A 20410-nucleotide genomic window follows, 5' to 3' on the forward strand; every position below is an offset into this window, starting at 1 on the left:
AGGCCTTGCTCCCTATAAATGTGGACTATATAATCCACAAATAAACAGTACTTGGGGTGTCTTATAACTGATTAAGTGATTGGAGTGTTGTGGGGAAGGGAGGGACAAACCATGTTGTACAATTTTTATATAGAGCCTTTCTAAAAAGTACCCAAGCACTTCACGAACTATACAGAGAGCATTCTTCGTCTGCCACTGAAATGCACCCAGCTCTGGGCTGGGACACTAACTGCTAAACAACTGCACAACATTATGGTTGAGGGAGAGAGGTGTAGAACATTATTGCACCCAGCGGAAGCTGCAGACAGAATTCAGTATAAGCAAAAAACTGGAGGAAAAGGGAGTGACTACTGCGACTTGCCTCTGGTATAAAAATGCACCAGGGAGTCTCTTTGCATACGTATTGCCTAAAAGATTGCAGCCTGTAACTAGCAATAGTTATTTAATACTTCTTTCATAATAAAGCCCAGCGACCCGGATTGGGCTGGAGGACCTTCTTTGCTAGGTAAGCACTCGCCACGCAAAAGTCGATATAAGTGACTGAGGAGCACCCAGACAAAAACTAAGTGAATGTGATCCTTGGTGACTACTGAGAACGCCACCTGCTGTGATGGGTATTCTTAAGTGACATGGATCTCTGTCCCTGGCTTGCTTTTTCCTTTCCAGCGTCTCCGTGGGGGAAAAGATCGGGGGAGAGAGAGATCTATTTCTCCTCAACACCACCTCGCCTAAAAAGAAGACAATGGAGAAGTGAGTCAATGTCTAGTTTTAAAACTATTCCCCTGGGTTTTCCTGTTCACCAAAAAAAAGGAATATTCTCTTCTGATACAGCTTTTATCACCGGAGTAGCTTGAGAGCACATTGAGAAACGCCTAACCTCTTTCGTGCTTGTGTGTGTGTGGTGGGGGTTCTCCCAGGGGAAGAACTGAGTGTGCAGTGGAGAGTTTGGTTTTTGCCTTAAGGTCTACATGGTGGGTGTGCTCTCGCTCTCAGCTCAAAGAAGGGCGTCTCACACTTGAAGGTGGTGAGGTTTGTGGTAGCCCTTGATTTCTGTGGGGAGTTTGTTCCACACAAGCGGCTTTACAGTTGCTTTGTCTTTTCAAAACAATGTATGTAAAAGAAATCAGACTGGTGTACATGAGAGCCCAGCCTGAGCCACTGTGCTACCTTAAGCAAGACACCTTTCTCTTCTGGCTGGTAGTAAGATGCCTAGGTGCTCCAATGTCCAAGTGCACAGCTCTGTCCTCAATGCGATGGGTCAGCCAAGACTTCATTGCTTGGGTATTCGTTTGTAACTTCTGTTCTGGGCAGTATGTTGACCTTATTTTATGAAGGTTCCTGGGAAAAGGGACTCTAGAATGCTCTCCTCATTTTTGCATGCAGTTTCCATGTGGTTATATGCATGACTAAAAGGCCAGGATTTGGCCAATGCTTCAAAAGGGAGACAAATACATATTTGAACCTTCCTGAATAAGGTCTTGCAACATTGGGCCTATAGGGCATAGAAGAAAATGAAGAGTATTGTGAAGTGATCATTATCCATGTGCACGTAATTTTGGGGGGTGGGAGGAGACATAGCTAATATTAAATTCTAGGGTATGATTTGGAGCTCACTAATGCTGGTTTCACTCTGATTTCAATAAAGTTAATCCAGATTTACACTAATGCAAATGAGGACAAATCAGATCGCGAACAATAGCCTGTGGACATGTGTATGGAAACACTTATCAAACCGTCAGTTTCCAAATGTTTGTTTCCCTCATAAGAAATAATTTTAGCCTTTCTACAATGTGCAGCGTTTACTTCTTCCTCTCACCGTCCCCCACCCCCCACCTTCAATTGAGTGGCTGCAACTTCTCAAATAATCAATATGTCCGTTAAAAACATGTCCTGGTGTGGCCATTGTACCCCTCCTATTCAAAGGCCATGTCATTTAGACTTTCATGGGCAGCTATTTTGTCCCATTAAAAAGTTCAAGACAGCAATTTGTGAATCCTGCTCAGCCAAGGAGAACTGTGGAAAAAAGGAGTTACTTTAAAAGTCAATTAATTGTGGTCTCTCGGAGCCCTCTTCATTCATGTTTTTTTCAAGCCTTGTCACTGGCTCACATCTGTCAGCCCTGTGTTTCCCAGGCTGCTATCGGATGCTGTTACATTGTAAATAATGGCTTTATTCAGGCCCTTTATTGGACTTTGTGTGGTAGACACATTTGTATATCATTTTACGGTGTAACAATTCCATTTACATAAAATATAGGCAATTATGGGAGTGAGGCCAAAGCATTGCGGGGGGAGGAGTCACCATTAAAATAATAAAAGCTAATTGAAAAGAGGCAGATAATTTAGGTGAAAATGCCAACGTGAGCGATTCTTGATCCCAAAATGATTCAACAGAATTTTAGGCAACAGACTCGGTTGGTGGTGTGTGCGTGCATTAAACGCTTAAAATTTTCCCATTCATTGAAAGTTTGTATTTTTCAATGCGTTATTGTTACATACTTCTCATTTCAAAAATCAAATGGCTTTAATGAAGGGAGAGAGAGAGAATCCACAAAGTGCAGCCACGTTTCAGCATTTGGATGTAACTAGCTTGGAGGTATTACTTTTCCTGGACTTAACTCTGCAAACCTGGACTTGTCCTTGTGATTGCAGCGGGACTACTTGCATAAAGCCCTGTATCTGGAAGGTAAAAACAGAAAACTTTTGCTAGATTATCCTGACAGCACTGAATAGACCGAAAAGGACTGGAAGAGGTTGCAGATTTTTGGGTGGCATGGTACAATTCCTGCAAAATATTCTTCCTCCTTCCTATAACCTGTAATGGGATGATGTGCTGATAACATAGCATAGGTATTCCTACAGGATAAAACTGATTCCATCTTAAAGTCTTGTTCCTAACCCTTTGTAGGGTGCATTAATCTGAAGTATGTGCTGGCTCTTTTTTTTTTTTTTTTTAAAAACAGAGGCACAGAATTAGTAAACCTCTTTTATCTACTTTGATACCAAGGTCGTCACTATAGTATTTTAAGTGCATTTTTCCCTAAAAAGTTTTGAATGGTCTGAGTCAGCTCCTTTGTACTCAGTGGAAGTTTTGACACTGACTTCAGTGGAATGAGAATTGGGGAAGAGGGAGAAATAAACATACTTATTAAACCATCATTGTCTTCTGAGTTTGAATGTGCCAAGTCTCAGCTCAGAATGAACTTGTATGAGCAGGTTTTAAAACCCAGCATGTAAGAGTTCCGAATGAAAATGCCGAGAGCGTGTTAATGAGAAGTAATTATTCTAGTAGAAGCAGCTTAGCTCTTCTAACCCTCTCACCCTGAATTTGCCAAATTCTGCAAGATTTGTAGCCTTGTCACATTTAGCCCTGTTCAGCTGCAGCACTTGAAAATGCTACACTGAGGTAGGTAAAAGTATTAATCTCCTGACTATAGGTAGGGAAAGTGAGGCGCAGAGAAGTTAAGGGCCAGATTTTAAAGGGACCTACCTCCCACTGATTAACTTGAGTCACAGGCACAGCTAAGAATAAAATTCAGGTCTCCGAACTCTTGGCCCTGGGCACTGTCCATTGGACCATGCTGCCTTTTCACTGGCGGCATTAAACTACCAGAAAATGATAGCTACTAACTGGGCATCTCTTGAAGTATCAGGGTGTTACAGTGACTATGAAATAGTGCTGTTATCCTTTCCCTCTAGCTGAGAGAAACACTGACAACCTTGAGCTATGGTCTAAAAAGTACCAGAGCCGCTTAAGTGGTTTGATTTAAAAGAAAAATTTAGCAGTCTAGAAAGTGGGACTTAGTTAAACCTATGAGGAAATGAGTCAACCTGTATTCATGTAACTGATCACAATCCCCTGAAACTGAAACGTTAAAAATTGACTGTGTTTTGAAGCCGTACGTGAAAAGGTCCGGCTGGCATTAGAAAAAGATCCATTGCTCTCTGAAGGGGCCAAATTTTACCCTGGTGTAAGCAGGCACAAATCCAGTGAGGTCAACAAGCTAATCTTGGCCCTGCAGTCTATTCATGAGCTTGTTACTGGATGGTGTTGGTCCAGTCATTCAAAAACTCATTACAGATTCTCAAGGCTGTTTTTGTCTCTTTAATGAATCAAAGGAAATGTTCTGTCCCTCTTTTGATTCTGAATCTACAGAGCAGGCTCAAGTCCTGGAAAGAACAAATGTTTAGCTGCATAAAGAACACTGCTGCTTTATGAAATGTTACAAATCAGACAGTTTATAGGCCAGCGTCACTCCTTTCTTAGAAGAGTTTAAAAGACTGATATGCAATTGTGGGGAGGAACATGCAGAACACACTTTCTGTGAGTAAACAAAATCCACTGGTTTAAATTTAGGAACAGTAAAGAAAAAGTCTTGCTTTGTTTTCACCAGCAGTGATGAGAAGAATGCTTTACACTTTTATTGGATCTGTACTAGGCCCAAATTTGCTAATGCGACTGATAATTTTGGGTGTCTCCGTTTTTGGATATCTCACTGTGCCTGGAGATGCCTTAAGTCCTCTGAAAATCAGGCCCTTAAATGTGTGGCAAGGTGGGTGCACAAAATCATGAATCACTCTTGAAGCCATAGGCCCAACTGACTGGTTTACCCTTTCCCTGTGTGAATGTTACCCACACAATGGGGTGCATCAGGGTAGCCTGTAAACTGATTTTTTCTTTCCGTGGGGGAGAATTTGCTGTCTGAAAATGGGAGGAGCTGCTCTCGGTGGAGAGCTTAGTCTCTGAATTTGGGGAAAGCTCTACTTGCAGGCAGTGGGTCTAATTCACCTGGCTAGAGAGGGGAGGGTAAAATACTACCCACATGGATTCCATGGTATATCCTGAGGGCCTGATGGGAAACAGGCAGCCACTGAGCATTCATGTGCCATGATCTTCCTGTCCTGGAGTGGATGAGGAAAAGGGCCACCTCTGTGTCCCCAGCCAACTATCTGGCGTATCCCCCATGCCCTGGTAGCACTTGCTGCCTTTTGTTTGCCCCTTTTTTACTGCTACGATTAATTCTAAGGGCCCAGTTCTTCAAGATGCTGTGTGCATCACCCACCCATATAAATCAATGGGGTGTGCATCGCCTCACAGAATCGGGCCCTTTCAGTGGAAGAACACGAGCTCAGCTACTATAATATTGTTTCAAAGTAGGAGACACAAAGCTACCACTGCCCTTCCGTTGGGGAGATCGTATGTGGGGTCAGATGCTTGGCTGCTTGGGCCTCGGACCTTTATGAACATTCTAGACTTTGAAACAAACTTGTACATGCTCTGTTTATAGGTGTGGGGGAGCTTTTTTTTTAAAGCTGCTGCATGTTTTCCTTTATGGAAAAGTCCTGTAGAATGTAATCAAAAATACCTTTCTGAGAGGCTTATTTTTTTAATCACCTTGGAGACTTGCAAGGCCCTTTCTGTGCCATTCTAGAGGCTGGATCAACACGCTCCCAGAAAGGATACAGGTGGCTTTAGAATAATTTCTGTAGGATCTTATTGCTTATTTCCCTATTAGAACTTTTCAGCAAGGGTTTCAGTATACCTGCTATTTGGGGAATTTGCAGAGGAATAGATTTTACATGGATGGCCTTTCCATTGCCAGCTTCTTACAGCTGACCTTACATCTATGTATTAAGCATGACTTCTGGCCAGCTCTTCACCTATGATGTTATATAGCTCCCTGGTTCTTGGCCTACCTTGCTTTCTTTCATTTTTCATTGCTTGTCTGTGTCAAGTGCTTTATGGCTTTGACACACAATTAGTCTCTGCCTCATCTTTTCCAAATAGAGCAAACAAACACATTGTGGGTGAACTGGGTCGCATTAAGTGACTCACATAATGAAGTTGTGGGCATTACAAACTGCTTGCATAATTTGTTTTGTCTAAGTCTGTATAACCTCTTACTGTCAGGATGACGATAAGGGGCACATGAATGTGTTTACTGGCTCCTATTATGCATGGGGTAATCCAGCTAATGCTGGGAAGTCTTCCCGTTACCTTTTAGTCTAGTATAGCTTCAGAACACACACTATGATTTGGTATGACCCTTCAGAAACTGGGTCAGGTAGGAAATTAGGGAAAGAAATCGTCTCTGCCACGCTCTGAAATGAATCAGTGCTCAGGAAACCTCGTGGGCTGCCATTCTAGCTTTCCCAAATTGACTCCTTAGAAACAAGATGCCAAAATCCAAATGTCCTGACCTGATTGCAACCACTTGACTTATTTACTTGACCAGTGACTGTCTACCTTGTCTTGAATGTACATGGTCTGACTTCATATTGTAGCAGGTTTTTTTTAACTGGCCCTTTTATCCAAAGTGAAATATTAGGGATTTTGCCCATCTGTTAAACATGAGGCCCTATCAAAAGCTGATCTTGCTGTTGAAATGCTTGGCCCTGGTGTAAGCACATTACGGAATTGATTTCAAGCTTACTACACCAGGACTATTCTGGGTGCTAGCTGAGGCATCACTCATTACAACGGCTACAGGATCACTTAGCAACTATTTGGGCAGTTAACACTTCTAGCTGCAAAAAGAACAGGAGTACTTGTGGCACCTTAGAGACGAACCAATTTATTTGAGCATCAGCTTTCATGAGCATCCGATGAAGTGAGCTGTAGCCCACGAAAGCTGATGCTCAATAAATTGGTTCGTCTCTAAGGTGCCACAAGTACTCCTGTTCCTTTTGCAGATACAGACTAACCTGGCTGCTACTCTGAAACTTCTAGCTGCAAGGCTCCCTCTTTCCTAAGTTCTTTACCTCAGAGAATCTCTGGTTTAGCACCTGGCTCGAATTGTTACTAGAGCTGGGCCGAACACGGCAAAGTTTATAAAAAAAATTTCAAAATAACTTGCATTCTGCATGTTTAGTTTCTGGTGTGAAATTTGTCCGTGTTTGTATCTGCTCCTTTTTCTTCCCCCTTTTTGCCCCAGAAAAAGAGGGGGTGAGGGGAAGGGAAAACCTGCCCTCATTTTTTTTCATGTTTAATTTTTGTGGGGGAAGGAGGGGAAGATCTATACATTTTTATATAAAAACGCTGGGAACATTTTCAATTTCCCAAAAAAGACCTTTTCTTTCTTTTTCTTTTTTTTTTTCCAAACAACAAAAATAAATTTGAAAAATGTCAACCAACTCTACCTGTTACTTTGGATAGTCATGACCTTAGATCTCTCTTAATGCAGTGCAATGGGTGTAGAGTGTAGCACGGCTGGAATAGGAACACAGGCAACATGCACGATCTCTCATGTGTTGTTCATTATTCTGTCAGCCTGTGGGTGGCTCGGGTTGCTAAATTCAAGAGTGGTGAGGCCCTGCAAAACTATATATTATATTATCTGATATGCAGGCCTTTATATGTACATACCTTGTACCCAGATTAATTTCATAGTGGATCATTAAAAACACCTAACACTCCGTAAAACACCATGTAGCTACAAGTTCTTCTGAAAGACTAAGTTACTAAAGTAGTGTTGATCTATCCTCAAGCTTTTGAAAACAAAATATTTTATTTTCCAGGTAATGGTGCTGAGATACAGCTAAGGGCTTTTGTACTCATAGGCAAAACAAATACACAATCATGTATAAGATCAGCATGTACAATTTTGTTCCCAAATATACAAAACAGTCAAATACAGTACATAGGTGATCAGCAAACACAATGTTTGAAAGTGCAAAGTACAGCTGGGAAATGTGGACTGCACTTTAAAAAACCAACCAAATAACACTATCCCTTTAGACAAGCCCACTCTTACAAATGATATTCAGGGGGCACGGACTTTCAGAAGAGCAAGTGAGTGCCGACTCTGGGATGCCCGCAACTGTTTCTGAAACTTAAGTTCCTCAAAACTTCTCTTCGTTTTAGCTGCGCAAAGTTCACAGTGCAAACGTTAACAGCATTGTTCATTTACTTAATCACAATATTGAACAAACAGGAAGATTAGATTCAATAACAGGACATCCGTTGCACCTCTTTCAATACAGCACAACCTTCGGTTCTGTCTCAATTGGAACACTTTCTACACATCGACTGCTACTTACAGTGAGTTGTGATTAAAATGCATGGTGGGGTGGGGTGGGGGGGCTAACCATGCAAGACTCGCCTTGAAATAAACAGTTTTTACCTGCTGTACCTTTCTTATAGGGCTTGGCTGAACTGGGACAATTCATCATGTTAGTAACTCATGTTAACCAAGGTGATGATCATCACAACAGCCCTTATCTACACCAAGGTCCAGTTTATAGCAGCTGAAGGTGCAGTCCTGGGAGCTATACAGGTTTACAGCAGCTGAGCTTATGCCCCAGAGCCTTAGTTTGCATGTGTTCTACTGAACTGTAACTTCCCAAGAGAGAAACCGCAGGAAACTGACAAACCCACTGATAGGCTGTGGGCTTAGTAGTTCAACTCAAACTTTCAATGTCATTGAGTCTGCATTCTCCTTACTGTATGTGGGCGGGAGGGAATCTACCGAGTGAAAACGGAAGCACAGAGTTAAAAAAGTAAGAGTGGGGGGAGGATAGGGGAGAAAAAAGCTAATGAAAAATACAAAACAGATAGGACACCCACTTAGGGCATCCTAGATTTTGTGAGGCATCTCCTACCTCTAACACTCAGCACAGGCTACTCTTCAGCTAGGGGGGAAAAGCAGCCCCTTAAAAAATCAGAAGGTCCCCTGGAGGCAGGAGAGGCATCTCTATTTGAATTATAAGCAAAGCACTTCATGAATTTCAACCATTTTGCAGCCTCACTGTCCTGGTTTGAGAGGTTCATAGAGTCATAAACTCCAAGAGGCTCTCCCAGTCCTAGCTCTAGTTAAATCTGTCTTCAGCCTTTGCTGCACCTCATGAACAGCACCCAAACACGGGGCTGCAATCCTTTAGTCAGCGCTCTTGTGACATGCATTTCAGCTAAACTGAAACTCACATGGGTTTGTTCCCCTGTCTCTGGCTGTTTGGTAAATAGAATTGAAGTCCTTAAATCTAGGGGCACAGCCCAGCCAAGCTTCTCCAAAATGTTCATTGCCAGTGAACAGGAAATCTCCAGCACCTTTCTTTACCTTGCACTGCAGCAGGGTTTTTATGGGGCCCCTCCATTCACCAGTTGCTTCGTCCTGTCGGAAAATTTTGTTTTTCTGCCTGTAGACTTTCTGGACGCTGACTTCAACCTGGGACATGTGATTTTCAGGGTCATGGGAAACATTTTGGATCGATCCTCTCACGACTAGATGTGAAGATGACATGAATAGTGAGTTGGTTATGGCACAGCTGTTTCTGATAAAGAGTTCAGCTACTATAATATTTTCAGTGCATTTTTCCCTAGAAAGACTATTTTTCTGATATTACTTAGTACCTTTTATACCGATGGTTCCACATCACTGTACAATTAATTACCTGTTTGAGAACTTGCTGACATGCAGCCACTTCTGGGGTACAACACAGCAGCTGTGTGCACCAACATACAAGGACAGGCTAGTTCAAGGGTTCCCTAAATGTTTTCAGTCTCTGTTCCCAGCGAGTGACCCTGTCATGGACCATCACTCCAAGTCCCCACTATGCCTTTGTACACCAGTTGAAGCACTGTTGGAAGTAGTAGTGTGGACAGGACTCAGAACAGGGCTCTGTCTACACTCCCATTTCTCATGTTGCTGCCAGTGGTAGAGGTGCACTGATAGGTACCAGTGCAAATGCAGCTGAAGTGTTTCCCTCTGAGAGCCCCAGATGAAGACCCCTGATGCTCCATGGATCATAAATCGAGAGCCATTTGTTAGGTCATTGATTTATCTTTTGGATTTCCAGTACAAAGCATTTTGATTCTACAGTACTGTATTATTTCAGGTTTCTTCAGAGAACACCATGACTGGTAAAGCATAGAAGATCAGAAAAAAATTGGAAACTAAAGCTAGCTATTTCATTCCTACAGTGCAAGTATGGCCAGATATTAGACTGCAATCAAAAATTCACCCCAATCATAATTTGATCAGTAGCCTTGTTTTGACAAAGTTTTGATTTGTCGTCATCAGACTCAATCTGCAGCCATGTTCTGCCTCCATAAGGACTACAGGGCACTCAATTTTTAAAAAAATGTATTGCCCAATATGAAATCTTGTATAAAAAATAAATTAAAAACTAGTGAACAAGACAGACATTTTAAGGCCAGATCTTCCGGTGGTATAAAGCGACAGAGCCCCTGTGAAGTCAATGCAGCTATGCCATTTGAGGATCTGGCCTAATGTAAACTAGACCTGGAAGTCAAAATAAAATAGAGGGAACTGTTATTACGCAGCGCTCTGAATGTGTAATGGTTTGTGTTCTGTTGGACGCTATTGGTGAATTCCAGGGGGCCCTTCTGTGGATGCAGGGTCCATGCTAGTGTAGGACTGGGACCCTGGGTCTGGTCTACTCTAGAAAAGTGTACCAGAAAACCTCACCCTTTTGTTTCAGCACAGCCTAGTGTGCATACACACCTAATTTTGTCTCCTACTGACAAAACCCTCCATTTTCCCCAGCGTACGTATTCAGTCCCTTTTTTCGGAGCAACAGAAACCTTTATGCCTCATTTAAATCATGCCATTTGCACACAACCCACTCCACCTGTAAAAACTAGCAAAGCTGGTTTGAGAAATAAAAATAGAATAAAGGCCTAAATAAGTTTAATCATTTGTGTCTCCAGCACAGAGAATGTCATCCATTTCACAGCTGCAAAACTTATGCCTGTTATTTGCCGATGTGAAATCTTCCTCTCCGTTCCCCACTTCCCCCCAAAAATCAATGGGAACTGACTTTTCATATTACATTTCTTCAAGAACAAATTCCATTTGAATCCAAAATACAGGGAATGCGCAAAGAGCGACCCTCAACCATTCTGCCAACAGCCCCTGAGCAAATGAGAGGTTACCCATTTAGCTGGAACTTTGCAAAATATCCATCAGTTCTTTCCTTTGGGGATAATGGTCTCATTAGTGTAAGAGGCACAAAGAGCTTATTTCTGAAAAGTCCAGGAACTTCCTTAGCTAATTTAATTTTCAAGGGATGCAAGGGCTGAGCACAACAGATGTCTCTGCTCTGCTCTTCATCTCCTTTGTGTGAGCATCTTTAATCAGATGCAGTCAAGTCTATTGACAAGCTATAATGCACTTGTTCCTGTTCCTCAAAGTCGCTCCTGCACGGCTCATGGCCTAGTGACTGAAGACCTCTGCCTTAAGACTAACCATAAAGCCCCCATTCACTCATGGTGTCATTTACACTTTCATTAGCAGCTATTTTCTCTAATCAAAAAAGTTGATGATAGCGATTTGTGAGCGTAGGGCAAGGAAGTCAGGTCATAAATAGAGTCCGTTCAAAGGGCTATTTCTTCTGGTCTGATGGTGCTATAAGTATAAATACCCCCCATTGTGCACCCTGGGCCTCCACATCTGTCAGTCTCTGGGGCTGCAGGCTGCGCAGAGGGAGAGCTGTTTGCATGGGAACTGATAACTTCATCAAGTAGAAACAATGGGGGAGATTGCATCAATTAGTTCAAATGAGGAAGAAAGATGATTGGCACAGGAATACACTTTCATGGTAAGACCTGGGCTGCATTCAGTTTTGTTCTGATATGCCAATATAGTTCTCCCAGGACAACCCCTAGAATGGATGTAGTTATACGGCTACAAAGACGTCTTATATCACTAGAGCTTATAAGTAGGCTTGAAAGGAGTCAATTTTTATCAGTAAGTGTTGGTAAATGTTGATTTCACCATACACACACACACAAACTGACACAATATTTCCATCCAGGATCATCAAAAATTTACAGTTAGGCAAAGTAAAAAAAGCACAGCTTGAGAATTTATTGAAGTTTGATGTAAGGCTATTTCCTTTGGATATTTTAATATGCAACACAGACAATTTGTGTTTTAATGGCTAGAAACCTTTGACGTTTGAATCTCAATGTCTACTGTCATTAAATAGATTTCATTACATAAGTTCCCACAACTGTGAAAGTTTAAATTGATAAAAATAAAGATAATTAAAATCTGTAATTTTGCACAACTGAACATTTAAATGGATACAAATTGAAAAAAGCTTAAATATAAACACTGATATTATCTCTTGGAATTATGAAAAAAATAAAAATTGAATTCTGCCAATCCTAGCTATGAGCATATTTAACTGTGTCCACATTAGGGAGGTTGTACGGCTTTAACTAGACGAGTATAATTACAATGGTATAATTTGTGTGTGTAAAGGAAAAATCAGTGCAATAAAACAAAAAAAGACATGTTGCAGAGCAAGAGACAATACTGAGAAGTAACAGATCAGTAGAGATTTTGCAAGATGAAGTAAAGGAGATAAAGCCTTTGCTACAGCATCATGTTAAGGGTTTCCCCTATTTATTACTTTATAGCATATTAATGCATTTGTTTTCTCAAACGGGATGTGCTAGGCTGGGGCTGAAAGACGGTGTCATTAATGAAGGGTAAATCTTCTCATGCAACTAAGTTTATGTCACAAACAATGGACTCCATCAGTAACCAGAGCAGGGGAGAAAGAGAGAGAGAAAGAAAGAGAGAGTGTGTGTGTGTGTACTTGTGCTAAGTATAGTAAACCACTGAGCGCACGATATGAAAGAAAAAAGAGTAGAATGAAAGGGAATGTACAAAGGACAATTATAAATGTATCTGTGACCTTGTCATGTGCAAGAGCTGGCATTATGTAGCAGGAACTATTTCTGATTTGGCTTCAGTTTCAAGGTTGCACCCACTGAGTTTATCAAGGATAAAGGATCTCCTTGAGGCATAGCAGCATCAATGGTTTTCAAAAATATCTCTTTTTTTTTTAATTTGATCAAGGGCAGTGGAAATTGGGGTTTTGCCATTGACTTCCACAGGTGCAGGATCAGGTCCATTAACATTGTTTGCATCTGATGTTCTACAATATCTGTGTGATATTGCATCTATAACCAGACTCACTTTGGGAAAGTTTGATGAGGGGGTAGAACGTACAGCCAGGGCTTTAATTCTCATAGAGTATTTCCTGGAGCCACCAACATGCTGTAAAAACTCCATGGGGGTTGAAAATATTTACCAGAGCTCCGCTCCGGACAACTCCGGCTGAATTTAAGCCCTGGGTACAGCCCCACAGTGAAACACATGGCGAGGAACAGTTCCCACAAGGATTGCTCTACCATCATTACAGCAGTTTTAAGTTGTGATCAGTTTGGAAAAAGCCAACCTGCATAAATTGGGATTTTACAAAATTCTTCATATCTGTGCAATTAGATGGAAGGTAAGTAAAGAATATTTCTGCTGTACATGTGTGTGCGTGTGCAAAACTATCAGAAAGTGAAAGACAAGGGGACTGTGACAAAATGATTCCAGCAAAACACTTCATGCCGAAGAGGGAGTGTGTATAGTGTATGTGGAAAGAAAAAAAAATTACTTTGCCTTCCCACCTGCCTAGATTCACTGTGTTTGATCTGCAGCTCTGATTTATCCCATCTTTTTACGTTTCATTCTTTGACACAAGCGAGTGGCGTTCTCAGATTGAAGAGCAAGACGATCACGGTATTTAAAGAAGAGGCAATAAAACGAAATAATCAATGCATAATTAGAGGCAGAATATTTTCCTGTAAGTCTGCTTACCAAAATCACTGCTGCAAATGGCCATCAGAAGCTCCATGTTGTCACAAGGACGGCACATCGCTAAAGAACAAAAGAATCAGTTACTGATCAGTACAATAATGATTGCTAACAGACTGGTGAAGTGTGTGAGGAGAGTAGCCTGAGTCATTGATTCGAATGGGCTTTGGATCAAGAAAAGGAGTACTTGTGGCACCTTAGAGACTAACCAATTTGTGAGCTGTAGCTCACGAAAGCTCATGCTCAAATAAATTGGTTAGTCTCTAAGGTGCCACAAGTCCTCCTTTTCTTTTTGCGAATACAGACTAACACGGCTGTTACTCTGAAATCTGTTTCCTGCTTTTGGAGCTCTGAACAGGGTAGCTCGAGAGACTCTGTGCTGTAAACATCTCCCATGATCAATGTGATGTATTAACAAGGGGAGCAGGGAGAGGGGCAGGTGTTGGGGTTCACAGATAAGCGATTATCCCTCTCCTGCAAAGAGGAACCCCATTCATGAAATTGGCTCCCTGTTGATGGAGTCCTGCACCAGTATGGGACCTCTACAGAAGTGGATCAAGCACTGCAGGGGGTGACCTAAGTAGATCCATTTGCAGGCTCGGGGCCTATGGGCGATCTCAGCCTTACCTTCCACAAGGGCCATTTTCTGGAAGTCAGGGCCCGCCGCACTCTGGTTGCTCAGCAGCTCGTACTGGAAGCTGGCCATCCTGCGGCTGATATCCCTCTGCGGGCTAGCCTGCAGGAAAAGGGCGACCCGCTGTGGCGTGTGGGCACTGAAACAGGACACGTGGCGCAGCCGCGCCTCCTCGGCTTCGCTCACCACCAGGTGCAGCTGCCCGGCGCGCTCCACGTAGATGCTGGCACCCTGGAAGTCACTCGCTGGCTTGATGCAGACCGTGGTGTGTCTGGTGCTCGACAAGTTGGGCTCCAGGACAACACGCAGGGCTCGGGCTGGATACAGCCATTCCAGGGAGCCCTCGGTGCAGCGTAGGTGGACCTGCTCCACGGTGCGGGAACGGGGTTCCCAACTTAAACCACTGCCAAGGCAAGGCCAAAAATACATCATTAATAATGAACAACACCTAGGCAGCACAAGCTAGTGGGAGTCAGCAGAGTGAGGTCACTCCCTAACCCGCCACTAGCCTGCTTCGTGATCTGGGGTAACCCATGTTACTGCTCTGTGCCTCTGTTTCCCTTTCCACCCTTTGTCTTGCAGCTCAAGATTGCCAGCGCTTCCAGACAGGGACCGTCTCTTTTTATGTGTGCAGTGCCTAGAACAACAAGGCCCCCAGCTCAGCTGGGCTTCAGAATACACATAATAAATAACAAGCCCCTTGTTTTGTACATGAAACAGGGAAAGAAATGAGCCTCAGGAGTCAGAGCCAGCCTGGATGATTTGTAAGTCTCGTCTATCTCCTGGCCACTGCTGGATTGCTCCCTACAAGCCTATTTTCACCCCGTTTTCAAGCGGAGACAGCAGTGTGCATCAGAAGTCTTTTACAGCAACAACTGGATGTAGACTTATGGTCTCCATTATTAATGATTATTACTACTACATATAATTAGTTCTCTAGTGGCAGCTACTAAAGGAGAGCCGCTTCTGTGGCAAGCTGCATGGTAACAGATGTAAGGGAACCTTTTCAAACGTGCTTCAGAGTACGTCTCCACAGCCCGGGGCCGGGAGGCTCCCAGCCCGGGGCCGGCAGAGTGGAATGGGGCTCTAAGAATAGCTGTGCAGATAGCACTTTGACGCCCGCCTCTTGTCCCAGGCTTCAGAGCCCACACTGCATCTTCGATGCTAAGCCTATGTCCCATTTTTAGAAGTAGAGTAGAGTTTTTAAGAGTGCTCGGTGCTGACCTAGCCCTGTTCCCCATTCCAAACCAGGGCAAACTTCCCATTGCCTTCAGTGGGAGCAATGCTTAGCCCTTTTGGAAAATCCTACCCCTCGGAGCAAGTCCTAATGCCTTTCCATGAGAATTAGGTGCCCAAATGCCTAAGTCACTTTTGAAAATGCCCAAGTCAGGTGGACTTTGAAAATGTTACCAGTAGCAACTATTGAAGAGTTTCAGAGTAGCAGCCGTGTTAGTCTTTATCCACAAAAAGAAAAGGAGTACTAGTGGCACCTTAGAGACTAACCAATTTATTTGAGCATAATCTTTCGTGAGCTACAGTTCACTTCACCGGATGCATACCGTGGGATTTTCCACTGAATGCATCCGATGAAGTGAGCTGTAGCTCACGAAAGCTTATACTGAAGAGTCATTTCTCAACAACGAGCTGTAGGCTGGCCCTGATTTGGATCTTCTTCACACCAGCTTTACCTCAGTGCACTTAGCGGGGAGGGAGAGCTCAGTGGTTTGAGCCTTGGTCTGCTACACCAAGGGTTGTGAGCTCAATCCTTGAGGGGGCCATTTAGGGATCTGGGACAAAGCCGGTTGGACTAGATGATCTCTTGGGGTCCCTTCCAACCCTGATGTTCTATGAATTTCATTAATTTGGAGTTACTTTTGATAACACACGGCGCTTCGAGCTGAATCAGGCCCAGTCTCTTTATTACCACAGCTGGCTAAAAAGTTCAATTTCGTAATTTTTGTGAAAAACTGCAACCCTGTTTTCCTTCAAAATTATGACAAAAATAGCGTTGAAAATTTCCCACCAGTTCTGTAGCTTCCTGTCATTTGACATGGAAGACACACTGATTTGTTAGGAGAAAAATCTTTCAACACAGATTGACACCCCATGAAGTGAGCTGTAGCTCAGGAAAGCTCATGCTCAAATAAATTGGTTAGTCTCTAAGGTGCCACGCGTCCTCCTGTTCTTTTTGACACCCCATGGTAAACCAGACTGACTTTTGGGGCTCCTGGAAGCCAGTCTGATGCATATTTCTGCTGTCAGGGTTCAGGCGTTCATTAGAGAAGCGAAACAGAGGGCAGGACTGGTCTCGCTGTCTAATTAGGGCCCGCCTTGCTGTTCGAGCCCTGGCCTGCTCCCGCGCTGGGTGCAAAAAGCTTGAAACGCGGGACCGGGCGCCTGGCGCGCTGGGCTCCTGACTCGCTGGGTGGCCGCAGACACCTCACGCGGCGGCTCCGTGCCTCGGTTTCCCCCATCGTCACGCACGGACCCCGCAGGCGACGCGCCAGCAGTGGGCATAGGACAGCCGGGGCTACGCAGCACCTCGCCAGCCCGGGCGGCGTCTCCCTCAGGAGCCCGGCCAACGCTGCGCTTCCGAGCCCCTAACCCAGGCGGGTCCCTCTTCCAGCCGAGGAGCGGGTGGAAAAAATGTCTAGCAAATGGGGGGTTGCCAGACAATCCCTCCCGCGGCTCTGGGGGCTCCCCACCGCCTGGGGCCCGGGCTCTGCACACCCCTGGCCGGCTCTTACCTCCCCTTCCAGCTGCAGCGGTCGGCGGCGCAGGGCTCCAGCCCGCTCCCCGCCAGCAGCAGCAGCAGCAGCAGCCGCCGCCCGAGGGACATTGGTGGGGGGGGGGGGACGCCGCCGAGCCCGGCCCCAGAGCCCCGCACGCGCTGGCTGCAGCCCCCGGGACAGAGCACGGGCGCGCGGCGCTGCTGCCTGGCCTGGGGCTGCCGCGTTATAAAGCTGGGCAGCGGGGAGGGGGGCGGGGGGTCTTTGCTGGGACACCTCCCCCCCCCTCCAAGGCTCTTTGGCTTTGGGATGGCGGCAATCAGTCCTGGCTCGGGGCAGCAGAACTGATTGCAAGAGCAAATGACCACCCCCCCTCCCCCGCTGGATGTGGGGGGGGGGGCAGGGCCAGCTGTGGAGGGTGCATGGGGGGGGGCTCCTGCCGCCTGGTCAGGTTCACCGCGCCCCCCTCCCCGCCTTGCCGTCTCACCCCCCCACCCGGGGGGGGGCAGGGAAGGCAGCAGCGCTCGCTAGGCGCCCCCGTCCAGCCTCCTCCGGGGGCTGCTGCGAGCTGTCGAAACGGGGCTGCCCGCCCAGCAGCGGGACATGCAGCCCGTCTCCCCGCCCCAGGCCCGGACCGCTCCAAGGGGCAGCCGGCGAGGTGAGTTCAGCCCGCGGCCTTGGGATAAAGCTGCTTCCACCCGCTGGAGTCCAACCCCATCCCTCCCCCTGGGGCCCGTGTCGCGCCGCTGCGCATTCCCGAGCACGAACCGCAGCCGTGTAGACACACGGCCCGCACCCGGTCTCCGAGCAGGGCGAGTTCTCTAGCCGCTGCCGCACGCGGGCTTCAAGCTTTGCTCACAGGACTAACGGCTGAGCGTCGTTTTCAGGAAAGCAGATTTAGGAACCAAGGGGCAGAGCCTCAGCTGGTGTAAATCAGCCTGGCCCGCAGAGCCCGGTGGGGTGACCCCGGCCCTGAGCTAGACTGCAGCGGTTTTCGGCAGGGAGTTGTGTTGCCCAGTGGGAAATAAAGGTAATTGCGCAACCGGGAGCTCTACGCCCCTCTAGATATCACAGGAAGTATATTTACTTAGCCCTTTCTGCCTCTCATTATAGCTAACCAGGGAGACAATCCCCCCTTGGTCTTAAAAATATTTTAAAGTGATTAATAACCCTTTCTCACTGCAATTTAAGACCAAACAACACAATCATGTCAACATCATCCAAGCGACCATTGAATGATTGATGGAATTCAACAGCTTTTTGCTTTCAGGGGTCCATGCACAGGAAAGCATGAGGGCCCTGCGATTATCCCGCTAAACGCTGGGCTGTGCCTGCCAATAATTAGATTTCTATATGCATTGCTCTTTCCAAATTTTCCATGCGCCACACAGGGAGCGGCTCTTTTGCAGCTTTAGGAGACTGGCGCTCTTTTCTGCAGCTCTTAAGCATGGAATTGGGATTTTGCACTAGGGTGAGGACAATGTGCCTGAAGGCTGCTGGGTGGCACATGCTAAGATGTGCATGGTATTGTTTCCTCCTCAGTGAGACAGAGCCCATGGTCACCAAGCCTTCCAGGCCATCTGTTACCTTGTTGCTAACAGAGTATTTTCTACAGCTACATGCAGAAATTTGGGACTTTTGCACTTCCACCACAAGCTTTTCCTTCCACATGGGGAAATGTAATCATTGCAAAAAAGGCTTCCAGAAATCAAGGGCAGCACAGTGTTTAGGTCAAAACTTTTAAAAGTGAAAGTCTAAAGGTAGGCTCCTAAATCCCTCTTTAGACCCCTAAGTAAGAGATCGGATTGTATTGAGCATTTCACTATTGTGATCATTTATTTAGAAGCCTAACTTTATGCACTCATTTGAAATCCTTGGGCTTTGCTTTCATCTTCATGAGGTTCTGAACTCATAATATTCTCCACCTAGAGAAAGCTTTCAGCCAAAATGTATGTGACAGTGGATCTAAAAGACCTGGATATTGTAGATCTATAGTTGACTTCAGTACATTGTGTGAAAATATTACTAAAAGTATGAGGCAAAGAAAAATTGGCATCTTTGAATAAGATCTTGTGTGAACAATAGTGTCAAGCTTCTGTGGAACGACTGTCTCAGGCATCTAAGGAAAGAGCCGCTGAATATATATATGACTTGAGCCCATCCTGAGTAAAAAGCAACATGCAAATAGTCTTTAAAAAGGCCCGATTGTAACACAGTATAGGAGTTAAGATACTGGAGCTCCCTGCCTTTGTGCTAGTCAGTCAGGGTAGGGATGTGGAAAAGAGAGGACTTGGGAGGAAACTGACATGATGATGAAGTGGCCCCCTAGGAGGATTTATTCAGTCCAAAGGCCTCCACAGCCCATCTGCTGCCGTCAGGAGAAAGCATTGAGTCACTTGATCTCTGAACCTCTTCCAGAAGCGGTGGGTCTGCTGTCCCTTTCCACTAAGAGCTCTGTGCCTATTTTATTGACTTGTCCACAAGATTTTTTTCTTTCATCACCTTCATATGAACACGGGTCATGACAAAACATTATCTGAGGCTGGTAGGTGGATTTACAAATCCTTGGCCCCCAGAGACCAGGAATCATTAGCACTTAAGGGGCTGATCAAAAACAAATCAAGACTTTCCCTCCTGCTAAAGTCATTAGTAAATGCACACCAGGAAGACATTTTAAGTTGCTCCTCCTTCATTTTCATTTTAAAGAAAATCACTCTTTGAAAGGCAATCCCCATATTTAAAGACTGTGTAACATAGAATCATAGAATATCAGGGTTGGAAGGGACCCCAGAAGGTCATCTAGTCCAACCCCCTGCTCAAAGCAGGACCAATTCCCAGTTAAATCATCCCAGCCAGGGCTTTGTCAAGCCTGACCTTAAAAACCTCTAAGGAAGGAGATTCTACCACCTCCCTAGGTAACGCATTCCAGTGTTTCACCACCCTCTTAGTGAAAAAGTTTTTCCTAATATCCAATCTAAACCTCCCCCACTGCAACTTGAGACCATTACTCCTCGTTCTGTCATCTGCTACCATTGAGAACAGTCTAGAGCCATCCTCTTTGGAACCCCCTTTCAGGTAGTTGAAAGCAGCTATCATTAACATTAACATTATCATTAACATTAACAGAAATCTCTAATTGTGATGTTCACTTTCTCCCATATCTCCTTGAAAACTGACATCCTTTTGCAAGCATCAAATTGTATAGATATTTGAGAGTACTTTCATAGTACTAGGACTGGTGGCCCATCCGTGGAGCTTAGAATGTTGTTGTCTTCTCTCTAGTTTTGGTCAAAATAAAAATAAAGAAAGTACACTCAGAAGAGCTTCCTGGGAAAATCAAGGGGCCAGATCCTCCTATGCAGTTACACTAGCTGAGGAGCTTGCCTGAAGTTTCCTGTTTGGAAACCCGTGAGTACAGCTGGTTAGTTA

General features: G+C 44.9%; 1 protein-coding gene across 1 annotated transcript; it reads right to left on the reverse strand.

Moving 5' to 3' along the window:
* Positions 1-7484: 7484 nt before the first annotated feature.
* On the reverse strand, positions 7485-17507 carry LOC140897574 (meteorin-like protein). The gene is made up of 4 exons (XM_073310350.2): positions 17000-17507; positions 14246-14655; positions 13622-13681; positions 7485-9219 (listed from the first exon to the last, which is right to left on the reverse strand). The coding sequence occupies exons 1-4, from the start codon at positions 17089-17091 to the stop codon at positions 8903-8905; spliced, it is 879 nt and encodes a 292-aa protein (XP_073166451.1). The 5' UTR covers positions 17092-17507; the 3' UTR covers positions 7485-8902.
* Positions 17508-20410: the final 2903 nt, after the last annotated feature.

Source organism: Lepidochelys kempii, chromosome 14 (assembly GCF_965140285.1).
Source record: "Lepidochelys kempii isolate rLepKem1 chromosome 14, rLepKem1.hap1, whole genome shotgun sequence".
Classification (NCBI taxonomy): Eukaryota; Metazoa; Chordata; order Testudines; family Cheloniidae; genus Lepidochelys; species Lepidochelys kempii.

Bases quoted from the DNA above. Each gene is read 5' to 3' on its own strand.
- LOC140897574 (XM_073310350.2), bottom strand. From the start codon at position 17,091: ATGTCCCTCGGGCGGCGGCTGCTGCTGCTGCTGCTGCTGGCGGGGAGC. The intron at 13,682-14,245 runs GTAAGGCTGAGA...TTTGTTCTTTAG, and splicing joins GAAAATGGCCCTTGTGGAAG to CGATGTGCCGTCCTTGTGAC. The intron at 9,220-13,621 runs GTAAGCAGACTT...CTTCACATCTAG, and splicing joins CATTTGCAGCAGTGATTTTG to TCGTGAGAGGATCGATCCAA.